The sequence below is a fragment of the Scatophagus argus genome, chromosome 13, assembly GCF_020382885.2.
Source record: "Scatophagus argus isolate fScaArg1 chromosome 13, fScaArg1.pri, whole genome shotgun sequence".
Classification (NCBI taxonomy): domain Eukaryota; kingdom Metazoa; phylum Chordata; class Actinopteri; family Scatophagidae; genus Scatophagus; species Scatophagus argus.
In genome coordinates, this window is record NC_058505.1 from 11,309,587 (window position 1) to 11,318,962 (window position 9,376).

The following is a 9,376-nucleotide window of genomic DNA, read 5'->3' on the forward strand; positions in this document are numbered from 1 at the left end:
GAAGATAAAATATTAAGAAAACTAAGCCAGATGACCCGGAAGTAAAAGTGGGTATATCAAAATAAAGTCCAAAAGGATAGAATATTGTGAAACATTATGCAATCACACACCTGAGTAACGTTAGGAAAAAACATATAAATAAACCTGGATCGATGGAAATGTGTTTGCAGCTTGAATACATGGGTATTTAATATTTTGTATTTATCCATATACACAACAAGCATCAAGCTTTTGATTAACGAATACGTTGTTTGGTGTGATGCAGCTGATAATACAGCTTGACCTAAGGAATTATTGTGTGTGCAGAGCTGTAACTGTTAGCACAGTTAATTAATTAATTAATTAATTAATGTTGCTTGTGTGGACGCAGAGTGAAAGTAGGTCAAGCTGAGATTTAACCCCTCTACCAACAGATGTCAGTATGAGTGTATTTAAATGTAAGCATAATTTGTTTATTTGTTGTTTGTGTCTTTGTTAACGCTAACTGTGAGCTTATATGTCGACAATTATATTGGTTATTTCTTGAGATGTATTTAATGCTGTTCGTTTCATTTGGTATGTGATGTTTATGGCTTATTTGAAACCTAGCCAGCAGATTGATCATCTTATCGGATTATGAAAAAAGAAAGCATCAGTCTTGAGTTTCTTAAGCATTATGGTAAGAGAAAGCTGGGGGAGAATGAGTCTGAGGTAACAGGTGATTATTTTTTGACAAGATTTGTTAGAAAAATAAAATTCCTGGTTATATAATTTTTTTCGAGGATTTTATCATAATATTATAAAAAGTTACATCACATTCTAGTAGACTATTTAGAGCAGGAAATGACTATATCGTAATTATAACCGTGGTACTTAGAAGTCAAACACCATGCAAAGAATTACCAGTTACAGTGAGGTAAGTAAAGGCCCAAAGGCCCTTTTTGCTCTGGAGTTCAATGGCAGATTTGGTTGACCATGCAAAAGTGAGAAAGTTTGTCTTTGTTTGATGCAATGTGACCATTAACTGACAGATGTCTACCAACGACTTTGCACAGATTTTTTGGAGGCTTTCACATCCCATGTTATTCATGGCCGATAAATAACACAGTGCATGGCATTGTCCTTTTATATGTTCTTTGAATCACAATACTAATATGTTACTTTTTAGTGATATGAAAGATGACTCCCTAAACATTACACTATTACAAAAGAAAACCATACTGTCACCACAAAAGAGCATTAAAAAGGCTTTATTTGGGTAAAAATCAGACACTTGTTAACAAAACGGAACATTAATCTGATAACATAGGTAATGTAACATCATGTTGCAACAGCAAAATAGTTGCAATAGGATATGATTGGTGATAGAATAGTTAATTTGTACGTTGTGGTCATGATATGTATCTATTTGTTGGTTGCGCTTCTAAAAACAGGATGAGATACATGAGATCAGTAGGGAAATACAAAAGGCAATTTTTGGATCAAGTGAGTGAAGTGTGAGTAAGGTGCTCGAATCACTGAGGGCCAGGTGAGGCACCGCATGGTCCGTGTGTGCCACTAGTTTTTTTGCTGGCAGGAATGGAAAGTGCAAGATTTCTCCAGATCTGTTGGGAAGAGAAGAAGACAAGAAAAAGACTTGACTGGATGCAGCACAGGCAGATATGCTATTTATGGTGTGATGTGCTGTGGCTACAAACAACTGAATCTGTTAAATTACTGTTAAACAGATCTTGAATTAATCTTGATTTAACCCACAGCAGTACAAACCTGGGGTGTTTGCACTGCACTGCCTGAGCGAAGTCATGGCATTGATGTACTCTGCTCCCAAAAACTGTTCATAGGATGATCCAGCTGGAACCTCCTGGAGACACTTAGTGGAGTCCTTGAAGAGGAGATTCTTTCCTGATTCTGACTGGAAGAGTCTGAATGTGTTATCACTGCCACTGGGACCAAACTTGGCCTAAAAGTTAAGAACAGAATGAACATTTAAAACAGATTTACTCATTTTTGTTTCTCATTAAAACATCTTTATTGAATCCTGTATCCTATGTGTCAGTGGGGCAGCTGTACCCAGTATCTCACTGTAGTAATTTCAGAATAATTGCTTTGTGTGTATCCCAGGGGAAAACAATGAAAGAAATCTGATCTAAAAACAGCTACACATAGAATTTGAATGAGTCGTAATTGTAGGCAATGTGTGGACATGATGGACATTTTTAGAGCAAAAAATAAAGCGTCTGCTGTTGTGAATAAAAAGAAATTCAAAACAGTGAAAAGATGAGCTGGGCAATATTGGTCCTTTTCAGGAAGGCCATCTATTGCTGCACAGCATGGTAGAAAATAAAATTTAAGTGCAAACAAATGAGCGCTAAGTAAAACTGAGTGCTTCAACAAACTGCCCTTGCAAAAGTACTGAAATTCATATACAAATCTGATCAAGTGAGGAAAAAATGACCTTTGACCTCCTAATCAGTGTAGCAGAATGCTGTGTAATGTAAACAACCACAAAGACTTTAAAAAAAGTCATCACTGACCTGCTGGTCCTGCAGAATGCGGGCCACCTCAGCGCGGCTCTCCGGACGAGTTACCACAGCGTGTGCAGGTACGACAGCCAGGTGGCAAGAAACATACTCATTGATTGGCACTGGACTCTTGTTAGGGCAGATCAGCTCATAGTCAGCAGAATTCACATTACTAGCCCACGATGGACCGTTGCCTTTGACAAAAAGAGAAATGTTATAGTTTTGTAGGAAACGACACACTCATATGATATGTGAAAACAGGTCAGTGTCAGTCTCTTACCATTGCTGTTTTCTTCAACGATGGTGTGTTTGATGAAGGCAACATCGCCTGCACCCTCAACGAGACATCTACAGTGATATGCAACACATACATTTGAACAATATGAAGATGAATTTTCAGCCCTTAACAGCATGTTGCCAAAACCTGTATGAGAAGACTGATCTGAAGGTAACGTGTTGAGTGTCGAGCTCTAGTGAGCAGATGGTCTCAAAAACTAAAACAGTTTACAAATGAATACAATTTATCTCCTTTGTTTCAGTCATACACAAGCAGTATAAGCAAGCAAGAGTAAATCTTTCTTTTTGATCTCTTTATTTTAGGGTGATTTTAAGTGCTGTAACTATTTCCTGGCAAACAGCAGTTGGCTGCAACCAGCTGCGAAGCTGCAATAATGTGATGAGAGGGTGGAAAATCATTGTTTGTCAAGCTATAGTAGCATATAAGTCCTCTAAGACCACATGCTGTCATTTTTACATTCCCATGTGCAAATTTAATGAGATAAAACTTGTTAATTAGTGAGCTTTAGAGTAGCTGTTTCCCTGTGCTTACAGAATAGGCTAACAACTTCCTGGTTCAAGTCACACACAGACATGAGTGTGGTTTCAAACACTAAGGAAGAAAGCAACTTTGCATATCTCCCAAAAAAAGTCAAACTATTGTTTTAGCACACACTCGCCTAACATTTTATGTGGGGAATAACTGCATTGTTGTGTCCTACCTAAAGGCTCCTGCGTAGCCATAGTACTGCTCATCAGCACTGGCTTTGCACTTGGACTCGTCTCCCACAGCTTTGCCACTGCCAGCACACTGAGTACAGAATGGAGAGGAGGGGTCTGCTCCCGGGGCACAGCCACTGCTGAAGAACTTAGCTGAGGTGAAGGAAGAGACACAGTCAGCATGGCGTGTCGGTGTGGAAAAGACAATCACATCTCCTCAATATTATATTTCTTCCAGTGCAGGGAATGTTATGGTGTTCGACAGCACCAAAGTCTTGGGATGTGGTCACGGTGGGTGGTTACATTACTACATTACATTACAAAAACTCCTCAGCCACACTTGGGGAAATATGGAGACTTTTGTAAAATATTTAACCAAGACCACAGTCTTTACCAAAACGTATCCAACCATGTGCATTAAGTTGCCAAAACATGTGACAGTAACAAAAAAAAAAAAAAAATGTTTTGGTCGCCAAAAGTGGACCATGTTGCAGATGCTGCAGGTTCAATTAAACGTTCCCCCATTAGGGTGACGTAATGTGTCTTTCTTAAGGTATTTGTGATATCAAATTAGTATATGAACAGAAATTCTAGAAGAATGAGCACACGGTCACTTACTGAAGTCACAGTCATTAGTAATTTTGTGGATGTGGCCCATGGGGATGTTCCAGCCAGCAGTTCTGCCGATGCCTGTGTGGCAAGACCTCTTCCCCCTCAGGTTCTCCCAGGTCACCCCTGAACCCTTCTTTACCACAGCAACAGCATAGTAAGAAGAGGCGAAGGCTACAAGTGTGACAGCACAGAAGGAGAAGAGTTAGAAAATGTAAAAATCAGAGAGATAATATTTGTTAGTTAATTTCATGTAATTTAAAAGTTAATCATTAAGCTGGGCGATAGACACGTGCTGTAAGACTAGCCTGGTAGTACTTTATCTTTATGCTCTGTAATTTCTTAATGAAGTTTTCTTTAAAGAACCATGTGATTTGGTACATGAGAAAATAGTGTTCAGTTGGTACATTTTCAATTAATTAGTTAAATGCTAGCATAACAAGAAAGTTTTAGTCTGCGCACTGCAGGTCAACTGAACACGGCAAAACGTGAATTTGTCATTTTCCCATACAGCTAAAGATTGTTTTACGGATTTGGAATGAATGAATATTTGATTGTATGGGTCTTTCAAGGAAACTGATTAGGAAAAATAATGAACACAAAGAAAGATATTGATACTAGTATTTTAATATTTATATACCATCGTTGGAGTGAGTTCCCTCCAATGACAAAATATGTCACTTTAACTTTAATATTTAATTTTATATGTATCACTAAAGCTAGAGGGAACTGTGATGCTGTACAGGAAGGTGTATTACCTCCGGAGACGCCACACCGCGCTGTGGAGAGAGACACAGAGGCAATTATTATTCTTGTAAGAAAGGGTTAAATAAGATAAAGGATTGTATGTGACAGTTACTGTGCTAAGTCTCATACTTTCGTCATACTGCTCCACCATTGCAGGAACTAGACCACACTTCCCAGCTGTGAACACCTGTCCTCCGTCCACTGCTATTGCGTCAGCCTCTTTACGCTGCAGGACGATCAAGGCAACAGATAATCAGAGACAAACGCCACAAAATGGAGCAAAACAACTTTAAAGTTAGGAGTGGATTCTGATATTTCCATCCAAGTGTTTTACCATAATCTTCTTCAGGCACTCATCAACTGTGGGGGCATTCTGGCATTCAATGTTGGTGACGTCACCATCTATGCTGTTGATGCTCCACATGTCACACTTGGCTGTCTCAGCATGGCCCACAGCACACCATTTAATGGCAGTGGATGTAGCAGCTGGGGCCTGCTCTGGAAAGCCAAGTAAAACATAACCACAAGCCTGAGTCTGCTGTTTAGTAAATGTATTTGTCTCATGGTTTGGATGTTAATATGTGTGTTTTGTCTGCTCGTGTTATGTTAGCACCTCTCTTAAGGGAACGGACAGTGCTCATGTATTCAGCACCCAAATACAGGAAGGAATCTGTGTTGGGGGGCAGCTTCACCAGCTTCACTGTTGAGTCCTTGAACATCAGGTTTTTGGCAGGTCCATAGGCTTCAGAGGAGAAGAGGTTAAAGTCCTGGAAAGGCAAAAAGCAAGCAAATGTTGCAACTTACGTGTTTACGTTTAACTGAATATATATCATGAGTCACTGTGCTGCTTTATTATCTCTATGAGACAGTCAGCTCTGCAACTGGGTCTTAGTGCAGTGTATTATTTTGTGTTATACCTGTACTGAGTTGAGGTTTGTCCAGATTAATTCGGCCAGCTGTGGATCCTTGCGAGTGACAACAGCATGAGCTGGTACTTTGGCCAGGTGGCAGTTTCTATAATCGTCGATAGGTGCTCTGGTGTCATCTTTGCACAGCAGCTCGTACTTGGACTTTTCGGCATCTGAAAGTGTGCCACAACAACGATTTAAATGTTTTTCTTAGCCACACTAACCCACACACTTACTCTTACACATCATCTCACTATCACATTTTATTAAATCAAAGTGTGCTGTTTAGCGAAGGAGTATTTTTGTTTGTTATAACCAAGAGTGGAAATCACCACACCACACGCTGTGTATGCACATGACATAAACTCAAGACTAGTTACTCATATGTATTAAACCTGGGCCATCAACAGATAATCAGCTTGATTTTAAGATCGACAAAATGTTCTCATATTTAAATTAGAATAACTTGCTTTGTCTCGCCCACCTTCTATAAATGATTTTCCTCCCTTTACCTGCTGAATGCTTTCCTAATCATGTGTAATGTTGTGCACGTTATGAGGAGCTACAGAAAATGTTCGATAATATTCAGATTGTGATGCCAGACTGAAGTGCTGTTACTGACAAATAACCAAACATTGGGCAATTAACTGATAAAGGATAAAGATGGCTCATAATGCAGATTTGAAACAACCGATGAGTGTATTTGGCCCAGAGGTCAATAATTCAACACATAATAGAACAGATGGTCGAGTGATACTGACCAGGTACAGTGAGATGCTTCACAAAAGCCACTTCTCCAGCGTCGTCCGCCAGACACCTGTTAATTAAACCAATTCACAGGTGCATCAACATTACATTTTTATTTATTCATATTTGGAAGATACATGTGTAGAAGTTGATGGAGGAGAGCAAAAGAAGTAGTAGAACTGAGAAGACTGATACTGACTGGAAAGCTCCTGCGTAGTCATAGTAAGGCTCCTTGTGGGACCTGGAGCAATCACCCCGGCACAGCTCACACAGTTTGCTGCCCCTTGCTGCCCCCGGAGCACAGCTGGCCTGGAAGTAGTTTTTCACCGCTGCAAAACAAGAAGCAGCACCAAAGTAAAGATTTTAGAAAAACTAGTCCTTGCGATTGTCACTTTCAGACACTTTCAGATTCAGTCTCAGCATTATGCTTGACTTAATCAACTCTTATAAGATATAAAAGCTGTTTAGGTGGGCAAATCCATTCATTTTTGTTGGCATTAAAAGTAGTCAACTTTAAACATTTGGGAAATAAAAATCCCCCCAATCAGCATATAAAACAGTCAATATGTTAAAGGACTAGTTTGACATTTTGAGGAATCCAATTATTCACCTTCTTAATTGGTTTATTTGAGGACTGTGCTTAACATTTTGTGTAACTCACCCTCTTCCACAGGGCTGTCCTCAATGCCAGTCCACTGAATCAAATTCATGGACAGCAGAGTTCCTATGGGAATGTTCCAGCCTGCAGATTTCCCCAATCCAGTGTGGCAGGATTTCTTCCCCTGGAGGCTTCTAATGCCAAATCCTGTGCCCTTCTTCACCACAGCAACAGCATAGTAACAGGTGTCTGAAGCTGGATGTATGCAGAACAATTGTGAGCAAAAAGGAAAGAAAAGCTCAAAAAAGAAATGCTAGACATCCTCGTTCTTGTGCTAAATTCATCAGTAAAGACAGGTGGTTAGTAAACATACAGGTGCCGTAGTCCTCAGCAATGATGGGATGCAGGTCGTAGTTGTTCAGTCCAGCAGTGTAGATGTCCCCTCCATCCAAAGTGATAGCATCTGCTTCACCAGCCTGATTTAAAAAACAAACAAACAACCACAAACCAGCAGCATGATGCTTAATCTCTCCAGCAGCCCCAAAAGACATGCAGAATGTTTTGAAGCATATTTCATCGGTAGTTAAATGCAGCACGTTTGTTCAAGCACTTTTGTACAATATTGACATTTATGTGCTTTTCTTGGAAACTTCTAGGCCACTTTACAAGATTTTACAAACAAAACACATGATCAATTTATAAAGTACACCGCACCTGGATGATTAAATTGAAAAACAGTATGTATTTAAACTTTTAATAAAGTAAATGGCCGAAATCCTTTTCCACCACTGGTTAAATCATCAATCCTACAATAATAATCATAATAATAATAATTCTGACCATAGCATAGGCCTATCCATTAATTAGCCATTTTGTTTTTGTCGAAGATGAGTCTAAATCAGACATTTCTTTATTTATCTTGTTTATATGTATTACTATTTATCATATACTTTGGATAACAGTCTTCTTACCTTAATTGCAACGATGCAATCGATGGTGTTTTCTTTTTTCACGCAGGAAAACCCAGGCGCTTTGGCTACGAGGTCCGTACATTTCTGGAACTCTTGGTCCGACTTGACGCACCATTTCACCTTCTCAGCAGGGGCCGAGAGCGCGGTGGCTGCAAGTGTACATGGATAAACAGGCCGATTAAACGCTTGCGCACCGTGAGTTTAGCTGCACCTTTGATTAAACAACTTTAAACAAATGTATTTACCAAGATATCCGAGCAACGCCACAAGGAGGAGAGTCTTCATGCTGGACGGCGGGGTCTCCAGGTCAGCAGAGCAGGGTGTCCGGCACTCAGCGCAGGCTTTTATAGCCCAGCCGCCCACTGCGAGCTGGGGACAAAATACCTTCAGTTTGCTCAGGTTTCCTAATTTGCGCGTGCGTTCAGTGTACTTTTGTGCGCTGGTACACGGGATGGCAGTGAAACAGAGAGATGTCCACATAATGGAAATTCACAGACTCCCCCGACACTGTTCGCCCACCGAGCTTTAAACACCATCTAGACGGAGCAGAAAAGTGGTTTAATATGAAGAAAACAAAGTTTAATTCAACATGAGCATAAAGATCCATTTTTTTTTTAAATTTGCATTCAAAGTTTGAGTTGTTTTAAACCTGTTCTCTGGTGCTTTTTTTACCTGCTTCGTGTTTATGTGGTGTGTTCATGTGCTTTGCGTTACATTGTGTATTTCTGTTTGCTGCTCCGGTTTCCTTTTAAGGACAACTAAAGTGACTTAATTAATTTACTGAAGTGTTCATCAACCTTTATAGATTTTTAGTCGACGAGAAAGTGTAAGTCCGCGAATTTCTGCTGTCATTCAAAGTTTAAAACATTGTTTTAAATAATAAATAAATCCCACCAATGTGCTACAGTACCTGTTCTGGAAGAAGAGTCCAGATACTTTAATCCAGGAAAAAAAAAAAACAGCCCAAAACACTTCATTTCAAGTAAAAGTTTCATTCATTTGTAAGCAGTGTTTTCTGATTGGTAAATCTGAGTTTATTCTTTTCTACTTTATAGTTGGTTAATTTGAATTACAGGTAGACCTACAGTTGAAGCTAAAGTGTTCATATAAATGTAGTGTTAGTACAATATTGCGGTATTTCCCTCAGTACTGAAAAGTACTCGGTCACGATCCACCACTGTAATTTGCAAACATTTTTTACAAATGCTGTTTCACTCTTGCACACTGAGGTCTACTGTAACCAGGTGTAACTTGAAAAATGCAATTTTGGAGGGACTGCTGCTTTAAGAAGATGAGGAG

General features: G+C 39.5%; 1 protein-coding gene across 1 annotated transcript; it reads right to left on the reverse strand.

Annotated features, from left to right (window-relative positions):
* Positions 1–1,213: 1,213 nt before the first annotated feature.
* tfa (transferrin-a) lies at positions 1,214–8,483 on the reverse strand. Its single transcript, XM_046408729.1, has 17 exons — positions 8,323–8,483; positions 8,078–8,226; positions 7,480–7,582; positions 7,170–7,361; positions 6,708–6,837; positions 6,523–6,578; positions 5,771–5,934; positions 5,467–5,620; positions 5,188–5,351; positions 4,983–5,079; positions 4,865–4,885; positions 4,116–4,280; positions 3,500–3,650; positions 2,782–2,849; positions 2,514–2,695; positions 1,747–1,939; positions 1,214–1,583 (listed from the first exon to the last, which is right to left on the reverse strand). Exons 1-17 carry the CDS (start codon positions 8,360–8,362, stop codon positions 1,537–1,539), a joined length of 2,076 nt encoding a protein of 691 aa, XP_046264685.1. The 5' UTR covers positions 8,363–8,483; the 3' UTR covers positions 1,214–1,536.
* Between the last annotated feature and the right edge of the window lie 893 nt (positions 8,484–9,376).